The 18063-nt window shown below is 42.1% G+C and overlaps 7 protein-coding genes across 7 annotated transcripts; 3 read left to right on the plus strand and 4 right to left on the minus strand.

Annotated features, from left to right (window-relative positions):
- Positions 1–594: 594 nt before the first annotated feature.
- On the minus strand, positions 595–1564 carry BDB00DRAFT_423687 (uncharacterized protein). The gene is made up of 3 exons (XM_053117332.1): positions 1531–1564; positions 855–1459; positions 595–772 (listed from the first exon to the last, which is right to left on the minus strand). Exons 2-3 carry the CDS (start codon positions 1308–1310, stop codon positions 710–712), a joined length of 519 nt encoding a protein of 172 aa, XP_052978845.1. The 5' UTR covers positions 1311–1459; positions 1531–1564; the 3' UTR covers positions 595–709.
- A 3770-nt stretch (positions 1565–5334) lies between these two features.
- Positions 5335–6212, plus strand: BDB00DRAFT_827237 (RlpA-like double-psi beta-barrel-protein domain-containing protein-containing protein). Its single transcript, XM_053123779.1, has one exon. It carries the CDS (start codon positions 5425–5427, stop codon positions 5806–5808), a length of 384 nt encoding a protein of 127 aa, XP_052978846.1. The 5' UTR covers positions 5335–5424; the 3' UTR covers positions 5809–6212.
- Positions 6213–7326: 1114 nt separating this feature from the next.
- Positions 7327–9709, minus strand: BDB00DRAFT_827238 (aldehyde dehydrogenase domain-containing protein). The gene is made up of 7 exons (XM_053123780.1): positions 9611–9709; positions 9142–9494; positions 8955–9044; positions 8822–8882; positions 8295–8744; positions 8047–8215; positions 7327–7955 (listed from the first exon to the last, which is right to left on the minus strand). The coding sequence occupies exons 1-7, from the start codon at positions 9663–9665 to the stop codon at positions 7640–7642; spliced, it is 1494 nt and encodes a 497-aa protein (XP_052978847.1). The 5' UTR covers positions 9666–9709; the 3' UTR covers positions 7327–7639.
- A 1091-nt stretch (positions 9710–10800) lies between these two features.
- Positions 10801–12132, plus strand: BDB00DRAFT_827243 (COPI associated protein-domain-containing protein). Its single transcript, XM_053123781.1, has 5 exons — positions 10801–11019; positions 11175–11211; positions 11299–11396; positions 11529–11538; positions 11632–12132. Exons 1-5 carry the CDS (start codon positions 10929–10931, stop codon positions 11891–11893), a joined length of 498 nt encoding a protein of 165 aa, XP_052978848.1. The 5' UTR covers positions 10801–10928; the 3' UTR covers positions 11894–12132.
- Positions 12133–12166: 34 nt separating this feature from the next.
- On the minus strand, positions 12167–12805 carry BDB00DRAFT_765143 (mitochondrial import protein Pam17; the record flags this gene model as incomplete). Its single annotated transcript, XM_053119498.1, has 2 exons — positions 12167–12445; positions 12569–12805. The coding sequence occupies 2 exons, from the start codon at positions 12803–12805 to the stop codon at positions 12167–12169; spliced, it is 516 nt and encodes a 171-aa protein (XP_052978849.1).
- A 1754-nt stretch (positions 12806–14559) lies between these two features.
- Positions 14560–15832, plus strand: BDB00DRAFT_827247 (maintenance of ploidy protein mob2). The gene is made up of 5 exons (XM_053123782.1): positions 14560–14755; positions 14848–15029; positions 15197–15290; positions 15376–15503; positions 15563–15832. The coding sequence occupies exons 1-5, from the start codon at positions 14736–14738 to the stop codon at positions 15808–15810; spliced, it is 672 nt and encodes a 223-aa protein (XP_052978850.1). The 5' UTR covers positions 14560–14735; the 3' UTR covers positions 15811–15832.
- On the minus strand, positions 15833–17967 carry BDB00DRAFT_827252 (uncharacterized protein). Its single transcript, XM_053123783.1, has 4 exons — positions 17289–17967; positions 17123–17171; positions 16559–16908; positions 15833–16426 (listed from the first exon to the last, which is right to left on the minus strand). Exons 1-4 carry the CDS (start codon positions 17839–17841, stop codon positions 16059–16061), a joined length of 1320 nt encoding a protein of 439 aa, XP_052978851.1. The 5' UTR covers positions 17842–17967; the 3' UTR covers positions 15833–16058.
- Positions 17968–18063: the final 96 nt, after the last annotated feature.

Here is an 18063-nt window from a genome sequence, read left to right on the forward strand (position 1 = left end):
AGAACACGTCCCTGATATGTATGTATTATCTTACAGCTAACGCATCGGCATTAACCCGAGTAAAGGTTGCCATATATGTCCGATCCCTATAGGTTACCACACAAAACGTTAGAAACATTAATGATGGAACAGTTCCCCACAAAGCATCGATGATATTTACGTTTTTTTCTGCAGCATTCTCGTGGTTTTCGTCGTCGTCGTTGTCGCCATCAATAATCCCGGTCGCTGTTTCTTGGCATGTATCAAATAAGTGTGAGATGATTCAGGTAGAGTGGGAAGCGAGCGATCACCGGAGCGATATAAATCCTTTATCTCATTATCTGAAAGAATTCCGTCCCAAACAATCATCGGCTGTGTCTAAGATGAACGAATGCACGGCGCTACAAAAGTAATTGTAGAGTTAACATTATACACAGATAATTCCCTATACCCTCTAAAAAACGGACTTACTGCTCATATTCGAAATCGAGACCACGTTGATTCAGAGTTAGTTTAAGAAGAACAAGGAATAGAAGGAGAATGGAGCAGAAGATATGTGTGAGTGTGGGTGGGGTAGTGGGTCAAGGATTAAATGTCTAGCGGATGGGGTTTGATGGGTAGGTCGGATAAATGGGATGAGTTTATGGATGGATGGATGGCGGTTCTTCTCTTGCTAAATTCCGTTCGCTATGTCGATGGATACACGGGTCGCTCAGGACTTTTAACTTTTTCATTCAACATGACCAGCACGAGTGACGCCTTCACTACACCAGACCGCGATGCCTTCACGCAACTAGTTTATTTGATAAAATGTCAGCATTCTCTTCTGTCTCAACCATCCATCCAGGCGCTCTTTTTGTGAAATGTACTCTAACCTCGCGCTTCCAGAGCACACCGCGATACTGAAATGTCCAAAAGCTCCAATGACAAATCATGACGAGGCCGGCCACGGAGCTGACCAGCAGCAACTTGGCAACACTGTAAGGACGCAGCAGATAATGCAATGGGTAACCATCCATATTGGCCATGGCAATATAGACCAGTCCCCAAGCGCTACCGGCACCCAGCAACGTCCATATCCGATACACGATGATTTCGGTCTTGTACGATTCGAGTTGGCTTGTAAATTCCCACTGTAGCAGGCCCCATGCATGACGTCGCTCAAGTAACAGGGCCCAAAAGAAGGGTGTTGTTGGATCAACGTAGTTGAGTCGTTCGCTGAATACAAAGACGCCCAGTAGCCAGCCGGTCCAGTACAGCGTGGTGCCATAGACGATGCAGTAGCGTTCGATGAGAAGCCATTGGCGCCAATGTGCTATCAGGTGCGTCATGTGAAATACGAGGTTGGAGGCAATGAAAAACGGCGGGAAGGTATGTTCTTTGTTGGTGATCGTCGTCAGGGTATACAGAGATAAGAGGATGATGCAAGAAATCAATGCGTATGTGGCGGGGCTATATGAGATGCGACTACAAATACGCCGTATCGAGATTTTAGTTTCTTTATCTCTCATGCTTCCTTGCCTATCCTTATTTATTTTATGTAACTTACATGATACGTGTGCTTTGTAACAAGGTGGGTAGATCGTCATGTTCAGTACTAGCGTCGTGGTTATCGCCTTCGTCTTTTAGTTGTTCTTCTTCTTCCTCCTCCTCGTCATTTGGAAGCGGCGGAAGCGGTTTTTGTTGTTGCTCGGGGTAATGCTCATGCTGTTGGTGTTGTTGGTATTGCTGTTGATATAAATCGCCAAGCAAGGACGACGTTGACGAAAATGACGGCTTCTGATCGGAGTGGTAGCCTTCGTCGGAAAACGTGGACAGCGCCGACGTTGAAATGGACGAACGGATCGAGTAGCAAAAGGACGGTGGCCGTTCAGAATCTTCTCTCATTCACGGTACTTGAATGGTGGTTGCATTCGAAAGAATGAGAAAACAAAGAGGAAATGTAAACTTTACAAAAAAGTCGAAAGAGCGTTCTTTTCTTTTTTTACTTTTTGGTTTAGAGGAAGCAAAAAAGTTTAGCACGTGAAAAAGAATTGTTATATCCAACATTACTCCCCCAAAAAAATACAAGTCTGTAACTGCTCCTTACGACTTCTTGTGTTGCATGCGAGAGAGAAAGAGGAAGGCCGAGCCGATATGGCAGCATGTTATTTTCATAAAACTTTCTTGTTTCCCATAGCCCGTGTTTTGCGTAACCTTCTCCTTCCATTTGAGCAACATAATGAATATACGCCTCTCTTGCAATTGTCTTCGTTCAAAGGTTCAGTCACTATGGCTACTTGGTGGGAAGGCAAATGGTTTGTTGACATGTAAACAATGGCTTCTGATTTCACGAGGAGCGATTCGCTATCAGTGCATGTCATGCTAGATGCTAGCATGTAGAAGAAGAACTCGCTTTTTCTTGTATGTGTGCGAGCACATCGAACTATGATTAATGAAAAGCTGGCCTTGCCTGTTTGCTCGTCTCCTCTTCTTCCGTCGATCAAAGGCCTCTAGGATTCATGACAGTAGTAGTTTGTTTATAAGTCAAGCTTTTTGTTGATGTTGATCCTAATACTTATTTGTGTGACGGATACAGTATGTATGCACTTAATATATCAAGGAAAGTAAGAAACCCAAATGCTTCTCACGTCTGTTTGTCTTTTGTCCGGTTAAAGGTTGTTTATACTATTGCGACTATGTATTATGTCTACTATGTGGCACTATCTACAGTATGTGCTTTATATACATCTCACGGAGAACAGTTCGGGCCAAGAAAAATGACCATCCCCGATGCTCTTGTTTTTCGTGTTCGTGCCTATCTGTCATGTGCAAAATATTCATTGCGCATCTGAAGATTATGTTACGGACCGACGATACGTATGGCCGCTGAGTATCACTGAAAAGTCTGACTATTATATAACATCGTAACAGTTGAGTAACGATGATAGCACACACTTGCCCGATCCATATGTTCTTATATTGGCACTGTTGTTTCGAAAAGAAAGTTTAAAAAAAGAGAGAAAAGGTGCATGTGATATAGTTTAAAGTAGAGGTTCCGAGCCTCGTGAAAGTTTGTTTGTTATACATAGTAACTTGCTTAGGGCACTATGTATTCAATGTACAGATATCCAAATGTATGTACTTGTGACCATCCATTCCGTTTTTCTATGATGAGAGCTGGTACAGTATGTGATTTACATCAGGATTTGACACACTTGTCAAAAGTACAAATGTGACCTTGGCCTTTCTCTTTGCAATCAGCAGACATACTGTAGCTTGTTCAAGAATGCATAAGAACGAAATGACCAAGCTATGCAGCAACGTGTTGAATGAATACATACTATTGTTTCACAGTGTTTCTTCTGCTGTATACAAAAAGCGGCCACAGCAAGTGTACGCGTAAGAGTACGAACGGCTAACGTGCTCTACAGCTATATTACTGTAGAATTAGAAAGTTCTTGATATTGTAGTAGCAGAAGTAGTATAATATAGTGCTGAAAACACACTGTATACAACTGGAGGCATGTTTCCCTTTGTTAGTAAAATAATAATCAGCTGCTTCTTTAGACCTATTTCTCACTGTGTGATGAGGAATGATTTCTTGCAGAAGAGGTCCAACAGAAGGGTAAAAGGGATATGCTTGAAACAGTAGACTCGTTACTAGAGCAACTTGCCATGGAGTACTGTCATGACTTCTAATGTCGCATTATAAGTATGTTCTTTTCTACATTCATCCAGTATAGCTTAGAATCATCATGATAACAGGTTCAATGTTTTTGCTTACGGGCACAGCAGGGTTGTAGTAATTACGAGACTCTCATTGTTAAATATGTTTACTTGACAAAGAAATTACCGTTAGTGTGGGTATTTTGGTGTTCTCTATTAGTTGACATCATCTATCAACCATCAGCGAAGGAGAAGCTAATTGCCACTGCCGTCATTTTAATGCAGAAATGTGTCGATAACAACACATTTTGCCCTGATCAAAACACGTCATTTTTCAAATAGAACCAGAACTTATTACCAATGATTGAGCTTATATCGTTTTTCCGCTTGCTCCCTCGTGACCGAAAGACACATGTTCCGTCGCCAGGACTACTGCTACTAAATTGATGATCGACATTATTGATTAGGCTAATTATTGCATTTAATCTTTGAGGCAAGCCGCGTCCCAGATAAATTTCTTGATAGGTAAATACTTGCCAAATATTATATTATATTGAAGCCTGCTGATGAATTACAGTCGACGGCTTCTTCTCCCGAGCCAAACATATAACAACAATGACATACATCATGATATCGCAATCATTGTTGCTGTTCACGCACCAGTATATAATCGAAATAGTACAATTAGCAGCTAAAGAAAAGAAATAGGGGTACAGTTTGTAGTATATCCATGTAGTATGGCTTCCATAATCTCTACATGCACTCTCTTTATGCTCGTTTTAGAGTTAAATATAGCATTCCGAAATAAAGAAATGTAAAACAATAAAGTAGGTCACCATCATAGATTCATTACACATATTAATCACGCTTGTGACGGCTTATCACATCATACCGAGAGTTGATGTTACTTAGTTTATAGGAAAGACATTCGTGTTTAGCAAAAAGCATCCATAAATGTCTGTGATAAGAGAGAGGACCGTTTGCTGGAGGTCGGGGCATTGGAGAGGGTAGGATCGAGACTCTATACTTTTGCTTCCTAACAACACATACAGTAGCTAAAGTAGAATTTGTGTACCACCATCTCCATCATCTCATGGCATAATAAATTCCCTTTCTAGACTTTTGAAGGAATCTCGTTGTTGTTTGGGGTGTTGGTCATCGTTGTCTCATCCATCCATCTTTATTCTTTTTGAAGGAGAAGGAAGCAATTTGTTGTCTCTTCCATAAAGAAATTAGTGCTATTCTACAAAAAGAAGATTATACTGACGAACAACACCGCATGGCTCTCTTTTTCTTATTCTTATCTTGCAAAATCCACGACGAAGGATTATAGTGTTGGCGGTTCTTTTCTTTCATTGTTGGGCATATTTCCCACAGCCAACATGGACCGCCATAATCTTTGCGTAACAGTTACGCGTCAGGGAAGAAGGACTCTTGCGTCGCGGCCATCTATCGGGGGCGACAAAAAAAACCGGGGGGAGGGCTTATAATGCCAGGTCCTCTTTGTTGTTTAGCGTCTAATAGTTTTCAAAGCCAGCAACAGAGAAAGAGTCGGGCGGTAATACCAAGTCGTGCACAGTTCGCTTTGGCCACTGCCCTGTTACGCCGACAAACCCGATCCGCCCGTCCAAGCCAAGTTCATTCCGCCTTTCAAAATCATATATAAGAGGGCTCATCGCAACAGCCTTGTTGTCTCATCAACATCATCACATCTTTACTCTGCTCTTTGCTCTTCTTATTCTCCATTACATCTGTCCATCTACTCATACTATTCACTCTTCACCAACAACCAGAATCATGCAATTCAGCAACAAGCTCGTCTTTCTCTTTTACCTTTTGTTGGCATTCGCTGCTTCCAACATGATTATGGCTCTTCCTTTGCATCGTCGCGGTTCGTCTTATTCCGGTGATGGCACTTTTTATGCTGTCGGCTTGGGTTCCTGTGGCCAAACCAACAGCGATAGCGAGATGGTCGCTGCATTGAGCTCGAGCTTGATGGCAGGTGGCGAGAACTGTGGCAAGAAACTCACGGTGACCAGCGATAGTGGATCCGTTACTGTTACTGCTGTCGATACCTGCCCTAGCTGCGCTACTGGTGATGTTGATTTCAGCTCTGCTGCTTTCCAGAAGTTGGGTGATGTTGACGAAGGTCGCATCCCCATCGAATGGTCCTTTGCCTAAAGGGAAGAATGCCTTTCTTGCTCTCTTGTAACTTTTCATCATTCGCGCGCTGGTTTGCGTTATGTAACTACTATAATTACCACTACACTTACTACTACCCCACCCTAAATAGAATTGATTGTACATTCATGGTTTGCTTCACACAACCCTTTCCCTTCAAACCCCTTCAGCTGTTTCTCGATTTCATTGATCTTCTTTGTTTTTTTTTTCAATATATATATATATATAGCACATTCATACTTACATGTTTTTTCCATATCATACCTACAGTTCTCCCCTTTTCTTTCGTCGATTTATCCCTCTTTCTGTTATTTTGTGTAAAGTGCCTCGTCCTCATGCAGGAGTGTATCTTTGCATATAAGTACGCACACACATGAATAAACAGATTTGATGTAGCATTCTCATAATATCCAAGTCATTTTGAGCAATGTCATGGCACAAACACATCGCTTAGTGTGTAGAAATGACGCGTAGCTTTTTGACTCGCTTGGGGGCCCTGCGTACTCTCGAAAAGACTGAAGTCGGATCGTGTGTCTGGAGTACAATGGCGTATTTTTTTTTAGTGCGTTTCAGATTGATCGTGTATTCAATATCAAAAATACCCGTCATCGGATGATAGAAACCAACTGATGTAACTAACGAGTTGCCTATTGACATGTTGCAACATCAGTCTTTGTATTTATTGATGTGCATATTTTGATGGTAACAGAACAGCTACAAGAAAGTGATGTCCTGGTATGTAAACAAAATACAAATGTCATCATTTTCGATTAATCATACAAGATTATCGCATGGCCCCGCCTTATCATATGTGTCTTGTGCGATCGGGATCGCCGGGATTACCATTCTCAGCAAACAAGAATTTTTTTGGGGGACAAGGAAAGAGAGGAGCCTCGGCAACCACGTTGTTTTCATAGTCCACCGCAGTAGTAAATTGATCCAGTTCTTTTGATAGAGACATGCACGTAAATTGAATAACACACTACCAAATATGGTAGCTTATTCGATTAGTCAAATTTTCAGTCTTTTTGATATTGGCTTGGTAAGATTTTTAACCATGGGCGACAGCAACAACAAAGTCAAGATATTTCCTTCCTACCTTGCAAAAGACTCTATCTCATGTTCAGATCATAAGAAAAACCTGGGACTGAGGATGAACAAAGTTTCTAGCTGCGCAATATGCTACGAATTCTTCTTTTTGCTCAAATGTTATATAATTTAATACGGTGTAGAAACGACGATTATGTTGGCACGCAAGCATCCAGGCAGCTTCCTCATCTGTATTTTATCTTTTAATGCTATGATATGTCAGCATCAGCTTATACATGTTTCTAAGAGTTCTGTTATCAATAGTATGTAACAGTATCAGGATCATTAGAATAATTGGATACAGTACCTCAATGAAGCCAAAGCTAGGAAAGCCAAACATAAACACAGTAATCTGTTGAATTGTTGTAATATATATGTAGCAATAACAACGCAATCGATAAAAGAACTGTTTTAGAAGCTCTACCATTGGTAAGAAAGGGCAATAAAATGTATTCTAAGTCCTATGCGCTTCTACCTGGCTTTTGTACATGCTTCATAAATCGCTGCTTTCAGTTGCTCGTCAGTGTTGTTGTGTCAACAAAGTAAGGCTCTTAATTAAGCTGATAATTTCGTATAGATGGAGGAAAAAGCAAAAAATGAAGCATATATATTCACAAGAAAAGAGAAAGGATTTAAAAGTAGGAAATCAAGTTGGCTTTTTGTTTGTGAAAGGAGAGAGGGTCGTTAATGAAGGGAAAAGAATGCATGGATGTGCGATGGACGGAAATGCAAAATGAAGGATTTAAAGGTTGGATCTCATAATTTTGACGACCTTGACCTGAGTGTACTCTTGCAAGGAGTACTTGCCCAACTCTTTGCCGAAACCAGACTGTTTGTATCCGCCAAATGGTGTAGACTGGTCAAACACGTCGAAACAGTTGACCCACATTGTTCCGGTCTTGATTTCGTTGGTCACCGTAACGGCAGTATCCAAGTTGGTGGTGTAGACAGCGCCAGCCAAACCATAGATAGAATCATTGGCCATATCAATGGCCTCTTCGATCGTCTTAAATGTAGCAATTGCTACAACAGGGCCAAAAATTTCTTCTTGCATAATTCTGCCAAGTTCATCCCGTTAATACTTCCGCATTACTACTTTACTTATCTCGTCTTGCTTCCCTTAGCCTAAAAGCAGTGTATTTGACAAACCTCATCTTGTTGTGGCACTTGATGAACACGGTAGGCTCAATATAGTAGCCTTTGTTACCCCATCGCTTGCCGCCATGAGCCACAACAGCGCCTTCCTGCTTGCCAATTTCAATATACTTCAGAATCTTGTCGAATTGACTCTTGTTGATCTGTGGTCCGTGGAAGGTATCTAAACAAATATCAAAGTAGTTAGTAAGTCCGCAACTTTTCATTATGTGGGACATCATCATAATCGTTTGAAATATTACCTTCATCAAAGGGGTCGCCAATCTTGATCATGGCCTTGGTATGCTTGATGAACAGCTCCAAAAACTTATCATGAACAGACTCGTGGACCAAGATGCGCGAACCGGCATTGCAGCTCTGACCGTGATTGTTAAAGATACCGCCACAAGCCCATTCAGCGGCCTTGTCAAGCTCGGCATCAGCACAGACAATCTGAGCAGACTTGCCGCCCAATTCGAGCTGAAGTTTCTTCAAGTTGCTCGTCGACGATGATTCCATAATCTTGCGACCAGTGCCGGTGGAGCCGGTGAACGCCATCTTGGAGACATCAGGGTGGCAAGCCAAAAAGTTACCCGTGGTATGACCATAGCCGGTGATGATGTTCACCACGCCAGCAGGGAAGCCGGCTTCCTTGACAAGAACAGCAAACTTGTATGCGGGCAATGGAGTGACTTCGGATGTCTTCATGACAACTAAGTATGAAAATAAAGTTTGTTCTCGTGAGTTCCACAGTATACACGCACGGATGTTATGCAGGTATATTACTTACTGCAGTTGCCTGCTGCTAAAGCAGGTGCGAACTTCCATGCAGCCATCATCGTAGGGTAGTTCTGCGGAGAAAAGAATAAAGTATCTTAGGAACCATTCTAAACCTCCACACCAGCACTTCCAATAACACTAACCCATGGAATGACTGCACCGACAACACCCAAAGCCTCATGACGAGTATAGCAGAATTTGTCAAAGGTAGTGTCAATGGTCTTGCCGTGGATCTACACAAGGGACGAACCCCAAAAATCAGTTTTTCTTTATTTCGGACATGGATTTCATCTCCCTTATCGTTCTCTGGCTTTTCAACGGATCTTATACCTTATCAGCCCAGCCAGCAAAGTAGCGATAGCAAGCGATTGAGTCAGTGATATCGACATCACGGGCGACAGTGAATGCCTTGCCGTTATCCAATGCATCCAAAGTAGCCAACTCGTCCTTGTCACGTTCCATCAAATCGGCAAGCTTGTTGATCAAGCGAGCCTTGTCGGCAGGTGCCACCTTGCGCCAGGTGTCCTTGAAACATTTGGCAGCAGCAGCAACGGCAGCATCGACGTCTTGCTTGTCCGCTGAATGGACTGAGCAAATGACTTCTTCGGTGGCAGGGTTGATGGTCTCAATCAAAGGACCGTGGCCGGGAACGAACTCGTTGTTGATGAAAAGTTGAGTGTGGACTATATAGCAAAGAAGCGCGTTTTTGCCTTTTTTAGCTTTTTGCTCGTCTGGTGGTCCTGGTGTGCTGTCGTCGTTGTTGTCGTTGTTGCGATAACGGTTCAAGGTAGTAACTAACCTGTGATCTGCTTGCCGTTAGAAAGGCGGACAGTTTGAAGATCAGGCTGAACCATGATGGTATAGTATAATGTGAAAGGAAGAGGACGTGGGAAGAAATAATAAGAGAGGAAGAAAAGAAAAGAAACGCAGCGCAGATCACATACCCTTTATATATCCCACACATGGTCCGTGGTTTCCAACTGCATTAAAGCTTTTTGCCTCTCATCACCACAAGTGCATAATTCTTTAATTTTAATCCTTAATTCCCCAGCAGGCGAGTGTTCTGGTAGGCATTCACCCACCGTTAAACCATGTACACATGGAGTATGCGATCGACCTCTTCATTCATCGTCTGCTGTAAATCCCACCTTGTCATATTTTCTGATAGCTGCTATCACTTCTCAAGTTAAAAAAGATGTGTGAGAGTGAGTTGAGTTAATTACAAATCGACGTCCAAAAAAGGTTTGAGTAGAGGTAAAATTAGCCCGATCTGGGGTGTTGGTGTAACCTAGTAGCTTAAGGGCTTAACAATCGCCTTACCAAAAGATGCCTCGTTTCAATGGTACTAGTGCGCATTATGAACAAGCAGCATTCTGTAGTCACCATATACTACAGTAGTACCCTCAAATGAAAGCCATAAAAAGTCAATGCGTAGCTCGATGCCAATTCGCTTTTGATTGCAAATACCCCGCTTATTCTGGTCCACTCGCTTTCCGTCCTTTCTTATTCTTTTACCCTTTATTTTCTTTCGTGGACTTCCCGAGACACATATGCTGCACTCCACCATATCACTCTTCTTCTGTCTATCTCCAAGTGCAGCATTCGAAATACAATTGAGGTTCAATATTATTATCTTCTTCCCCTTTTCTCTCTTCCAACAATTCTGAAACACTTGATTGAGGAGCGACTTCACCGCGATGCTTGACGGCGGACGATGCTGCAGCACGAGACTGTATATAACACCACATGCACAATAACATGCACAAACAAACCAAACTGTTGTATCACATAGGGCTAGACGAAGACGGCAAAAAGCCCGCGAAATACATTTGCGAAGGGGAAAGGTTTGAAGATGGTGGGTGGTAGATGGTGATGAGTGACCAAGCAACCCTTTTCAGCCACTTTCATATAGAAGCGATAAAGTTGAATAGAGCGCAACTTCATTTGTAACCAATATGTCGGATAAATGGCTCATTTGCCACCAAACATTAACACTTTTGTACAACATTGAACCATTGTTCCCAGCTTTATATTTTTTTTAACCTTTGAGCCACGTTCATTGCTTGTCTACCAGTTTCTTTTTTTCTTTGACGTGATCACTTTTTACTGTTTATGCAATGGGAGTTGACATTTCACTCGTTTTTCGAGTCATCAATTGCATTGTAGCTGCCTTTATGGTAGTCGGTGCCGTGGGCAAGATCATTAGTGGTACATTACTTTATTCTTGCTTTATTCTGACATTGTAATCTTATGACTAATGATTCATCTTGTTATCGTATTATAGGAGGTATAAGAATGAAGAGTGGTTTCTAGTCTTAGTTTAATAGGAAGAAAAACTCAGCATTACATATTTTTCCTTATCCTAGGGTTTCCCAATTTCATCACTGGTATTTTCTGCATGTGAGTTTTGTCTATACTATTTTATCAATTGTATACGAGCGAGCGAAAGAGAGAGACTGATCTGTGCGTGATACGGATTCTATAAAGTATCTTTGGCATTGTTACGGCCGTATTCGAATTTCGATTGCCTGCGCAAGTTACCCAGTATGCTTCATTTATGTTCTCGTTCCTTGGCCGTGGTTTATGTAAGTTTTAATCTGCTGCTGCTATTCCTATTGCGGGGTAGGGGAGGATATAGAAGTGATAAAGGTCTAGGGGAGATACTATGATGGCGTACGCCTAACAAAAACGAATATGTGCTAATCACTTTTACGTAGTTTACATTTTGTAAGTGCTTTTTCTACCTTTTGACATGTTTGTTTCTTTTCTGTAGTACACACGCACGCATAATAGTAAATGCTCATGTGATGTATTTGATAGTATCGGTTGCATTACCTTGAACTACGAGGCACTCACCATTGCTTCAGGTGTCATTATCATCGTGGTTGGTGTCGCATACGTGGTTCTACACTTTGTCCCTGGTATTCAGGCACCCATCAATATGCAAAAGTCGGCATTTGAAGAATCGCTCGGATACTCGACACGCCCAACGGATGAGGGTGGTGTTAATCCATCCGGTGCTTCCTATAACGCTGGCTCATATCCCACCAAGACCTATGTCTCTGATGGTCCTACTGTATAAGCATCGATCCCATCTCTTCTTGCCCTGTCCTCGATGGCCACCATTTTCAAACTCTTCTTGACATATTCTTATCCATTTCAACCCCTATTATTATCCTTGTACCCCCGCAACCATTGTAATAGTAACCACCACTCACACCCACACCTCTGTCCTTACTCACATCTGCATTTTTGGTCGTGGACAATAACACCTTTTTATCAAAGTATTTAAAACCATAATATAAAGAAAGAACATTATATAGATGAATGCCTCTTTCCTTAATCCCCAACCATTTTACGCAGTCTCGTCCAGATTGCCACCAAAGACACCTTTGCGATAATGTTCACGTTGTTTTCTCAACCATGACCGGTATTCAGCTACCGAGTTGATCTTTTCGCCATAGTAGTCAGGAACGGGGTTACGGATCGAATTGAGACGCGCACTTGATCGATTTCGTTTAACATGTTCATAGAATGCCTTATCACGCTCATCCATTGCCGCCACGTATTTTCGATTCATGCATTTAAATCCCACATCGCCTAGCACTGGTCCCATCAAGTATCCACAAAATCCCTATGTAATACGCAGTGGTAGATTGGTCATTATATATATAAGCGTTATATGTACGATATCGTGCCTTTCTCTCTCGTATCATCGAATCGTCGGTTCCACCGACAATAGTCAATACACACTTACAGCGCCGATAGTTGCTACGCCAGCCGCCATCAATGGATCCAAGCCCATAAACGTCGAAAACGGGTCGATTACAAGCTGCATAAAATATGCGCCCGTGCCGATCATTGGTACCACCGTGCTTGGAAAGTACGAGACTATTTCATACTTGCGCCTCTTGGACCGTAATTCAAAATAAGCATCCCATGTTGGAATGAGCGTTTCGTTGTCACTCTTGCCGCTAGTAGTAGTGGTTGCCATTGAACGGCTCGTTGCTGCCATTGGTGAAGTTGATCGATGTACAAGTTGTTGGCTTGCATGAACGAGCCTGGAAGACAGCACGAGTGAAGACATGAGTTAATATGTGCGTGTGTGTAAATGAACGAGAAAAAGAGTAAAAGAGAAAGGAACGCCGTGGGTAATTCGTATGGTACACGTACACGTTCCACTAAATTTTATGCCGCTCGCTCTTATAGACATGACGCTTTAATGGCTGCTGTGTGAGAAATGCATAGTCGCAACTCCTCTTCTGACTTACTGCGCGAAATTCTTTGATATCCTGCTGGCAAACAATCATTATTCGACACACACAGCAGTTGGAGATGTTTTTAGCACTAATAGCTTGCATAAGGAAGTGCTATAAAATCGGTAGAATGATTTTAAAAGTCGACGGACTAGAAGACATCATCAAATTAATATTTAGTTAACAAGTAAGAGTACAGAATCTATGCCACAAAAAACGCTATGCCGGTTTTATCATAGCGACACAAACAGCAAACAACATCATTACCATAAAGTCGCGGCGGAAGGCTGACAGTGGGAAGAACAACGCCATTGTGGAATGAAATCAAACAGTACCTAACAGTCATGTATAGCCTCATCAAATACACATATGACAAGCAATGATCACTACATCATATTGATGCACGCGATACTCTGGTGTAGTGTTGTCACCAGGATATCTGGTAGCATAGATATTGTCTTGCACCAGACGGGTCCTGATATGATATAGAACACACATACTACGGCAACTTTTCGTCGTCTACATGATCCAATTATTTTTTGTTATTGTAACAGCAACGTGAATCTGTATCAGTCACATCATTGGTGGACCATGTCATAATCCGCAAATATTGTCTTGGTCACTATTTTCGCTGTTGTAGTAGTTGTTGTTGTTGTTGTTCAGGAGAAGACAAGATCACTGAAAAAAATGACGACAATTCAATCCATATTCAACCAGTTAACATCCTCTTTTGATACAGAGTCATAGATTACACCAAGTATGAGTCTATACGTAGCAGTGACAATGTCTGTCGCTGGTAGCATAACAACGTCCAAACAACAACAAGCTGCATGGTCATTGTAATTTTTATATTCATAATAGTCGTCACCACCAAAATCTTTAGCAACGGTAGTGCAGGATTAGGGTATACAGTAACGATCTGGATGACAAGAAGAGGAAGGGACTCAAAAATTCTTTTTCCGATGCCACAGAGGCGGCTTTGAGTTTCCACAACATAGCATAGTTATTGTGCTACGTATATCGCACTGTATGTTATTCAGTTTGTAATGTATGGTATGCACACAAAAAACGTACAACATATATATCATCATCCTACCAAAAACCAAGCTGCACAGAGATTAGATTTGTTTCCATTTTCTAGTGCAGATCAACTTCTTGATCCGCTCGCTAGAGTTGTCAGAACAACTAGCGTCTTTGTGGATCGGTCGAGGCCGTTTGTACTACACTTGTCGTAGTATTAAAAACATATGTTTCCTTTACTACTTGTTCCTGGCTTGTAGCTCTCCTGATAACTACATAGATCATGTCGCAGCCGGCGACTGTCGAACTGAAGAATTGTTAGTAACGCAGAAGAAGAAGGGAGTGCAGGTGAAATCTACACTAGTGTATGTAATGAAAAGAACCAATATTATCGGCAGCGATGTTATAAAGGAATAGGCTTATCACCGAGATGCTGGTTTATATGAACTACATCGTGCTTGGCACCAAAGGTGTCAGCTTCCTGAAACGGGATTCCACTCCGAAAAGTGAGCGGGCACATTCGCCCCTCTTTTTCCTCTCTTTTGTAAAATTATATAAAGCGGTGTTGTGTGCTGTTGTTACTGAAGTACTGTATCGTGGTGTGTGTACGGGTCTAAACAATATATTATATATCCAACAAACTATAAAATGAGTTTCTTAAGTTTTGGGTAAATCATTCTTACCATATTTCTATACCAACGTTAAGGAGCTTGTCGAAGGGGATCTCTAAACACTTTGTAATTTCATTTTATTAAAACAGGCTCGGTAGTAAACGGAAGCAAGCCAACAAGACGAAATCCTCATCATCCACAACGTCATTACAATCAAAACCACTCTTTCTATGTTACCCGTACGTGACCCACATGCTCGTCAAGGGCAATTTCAAGACCATCATTGAACTACCAAAATATGTGGATGCCAACGAATGGCTTGCTTTCAACAGTACGTTTTTTATTTCTACCTTTTTCTCTTTACTTTTATATTGTAAAAAGCTATGCGTGAGTGTAGAAAAAACACTAAATAGGGGGGTGGGGGTGGGGATGCATGGTGGAAACGAGAAAAGTTGATATGTATGTAACGTTTATGCTTATAATAACCATCCATTATAGCATTTGAATTCTTCAACTTGATCAACTTGTTCTACGGATCAATTACGGATTTCTGTTCGTCACAAACATGCCCAACGATGTCTGCTGGGCCTGGGTAAGTTGATAAATCGGTTATTGGGATCATTACACAGCAAAAAGGGAGGAGACGGTCGCATTAATAGCATTTTATAAATTTATAGTGTCGAGTACCCATGGTCCGATGCACAATCCAAAAAAATCAAACTGCCTGCACCGCAATACATTGATTATATGGCAACAAGCATACAAAACATGTTACATGACGAAACTATATTCCCCACCAAAGCAGGTAAGGAAGAGAACCAGAAGAAGAGCGTATACACATGTAGCTGAACATTATCACAATAGGCTGTGAATTCCCTCGCGAGTTCCCAACCATCATCAAACGTATCTTTGGCCAACTCTTTCGGCTTTTCGCGCATATTTATCACCACCATTACGACAAGATCCTCTCGCTAAACCAAGAACCACACTTCAATTCATTGTTTGCACATTTCATATCGTTTGCACGCGAATTCAACTTGCTGGATAAGAAAGAAATACAACCCTTGCAGGAATTGGTCGATATCATGATTAGAAACGGCGTGATATCCTGAGTAATATCAATAAAAAGGGACTTTCTTTTTCTTCCAAATTGATTATTATTTATTTGCGCATTATCCAAAAAAAAGGAATGTTATGAATGGGTAACGAGGGAGGTGGTGCTAGTTTGTAAATGCGAGTGTACGTAAGTCTTGCAGAGTTGCTATTTTTGACAAAAATGGGGTTAAAGTAACTATGGCGGCTGTTTTTATTTTCTTTGTATTTGCTGGTGGCGGGTGTAAGCATTATTCTTTTCTCCCCTCTACCAAGGCGTCCAGGACCAGGTAATTCGGCTTTTGTTGCTGTTTTTGACAACTGGAGAAGGAGGCGGAGAAGAAAAGCTTCGATTGCTAAAATGGTGACGACGTTGAGGAGAAGAAGAGGAAGTTCGCTGGTGCTGTTCCTTGTATCCGGGGGCTTCTTTGAACGCCACAACAGCCTTTAATCCTGCTGCAACCAACATGTACACGGCTTCAGATACAAGTTCATGCAGCCGGTACTCTTCGTCTGCCTGCAAAAGCATTTTCAGACATTCGACTCCGAAATCTTGGACTCGTTCAACAACATGATATTGGCTATCGAACCAAATCAAGAATTGGATAAAATAGCCAAACAAAAAGCAAAAGATATCTAGATAGCCATCCATTCAGGTACGCCATTGTATGTATGTATGTTTGTATGCAATATATATAAGTCAGTCAGTCAGCCAGTGCGTCTCTCTATATTAGTACTTGGATACCTAGAAGTGATAGGAGTATGTACCTGGCAATGGGGATTGCTTGATAAGGATGGCCATAGTGACAGTCATCTGAACAACGAATTGACCAAACCGCTTGAACCGGTTCAGTGGATCTCTAGAGCTATTGCCCCTTCTTTTGCTGCTACGTCGGCTAAGATCCTCTTCTTCCTGATACACATGCTCATAACGTGTCTCGGCATGACTGCTGATATTGCTGATGGTGCTAATGGTTGTCGTGATCCGGGAAAAGATATATGACTGCAGAGACCCTTTGGTCTGGATCGTTTCAATGGTGCCATCGACATCGTCGCTGTTGTTGTTATTGTTGTTGTGCTGACTTGCAAGGTTCAGGATCCCCACTCGTTCCTCGACACTGTTGTTGTAATTATTTTTAGGGAGGAAGAGGAGTAAACATAAAGAAAGTTTAAATATCGTGGCTTACACATTCACGCTCTCTCATATACTACTACTACTAATAGTAGCAGTAATGCTACTCCATGGAGGGGAAGGGTTAAAAATAAAAGAGAGAGGTGCTTTTGTTGGGGGGCTAACCGAAGGAGTAACCAAGAGAGAGAGAGCATAATTACCTTAATAATTTCTCGCGAAGAGCCAGTTTGGTCTTTGGATCCGTTTTATCTATCAAACCCCATAATCCACCAAGGTATCAATATTGCTGGTGCCTTTTTCTTTTCGTCACCCACTATTTGATAATGTGGGGAATCTCAATAGGGAGAGTTTGTAAAGACACGTTACTTGGTAAGGCCATAAGGATCTTGTCGAGGCCTGTCAGGTAGATATCCAGCGCCACAGCCTCGTTGCCCCCATCGTATTCGTCTGCGGCGATCGAAACCAGCTTGAGTCCCTGAGATATACTACGTCGATCCAGCTGCTGCACCACCAGTTGTTTACTGTTTGCATTACTGTTGTTATTATTACTGCTGCTAGTCATATAATCGTCATCCTTGATTCTATCGGCTAATGCATTCATATCCGAAGTCCAAGATGTGCTAGGTGTTGGTGACGGGCTTTGCATCATCATTGCTTCATACGACGGTGGTGGAGACGATACTGCCATGGACATATTGTTGGTTTGAGGATAGTGCGGATGATGCGGATGATGAGGATGATAATACTCGGCACTGCTACGGTGCTGCTGTTGTTGTTGTTGCTGATGATAGTTATTGCCCGCCATGCCGCTGCTACTGCCTGTTGGAAGGGACTGTCGTTTTGAGCGAGATCCAAGAAAAGGCATGTCGTCGATTCGGTTAGCAGAGTGCTGGAGAATCGTAGATACGAAAGAGGACATTGGGTGAAAAAGAGGAGTGGAATAGAAGAGAAAAGAAGGATGGGTCTAGGAAACGGTACGAGAGAAAAGAAAGAGAAGGGATGAGAGAGAAGGGAAAGGAGAAATAGGGAAAGAAAGAAAATTACGGGTACTCCCACACACCCGGGCGGACCCCACACGCACAAGGTTGATGCCAGCAACATCCCCCAACCCCCGCCTGATCCAAGCGCTGGGTCTCTTACT

This window comes from Zychaea mexicana (assembly GCF_025766255.1).
Source record: "Zychaea mexicana strain RSA 1403 chromosome Unknown BDB00scaffold_45, whole genome shotgun sequence".
NCBI classification, from domain to species: Eukaryota; Fungi; Mucoromycota; class Mucoromycetes; order Mucorales; family Lichtheimiaceae; genus Zychaea; species Zychaea mexicana.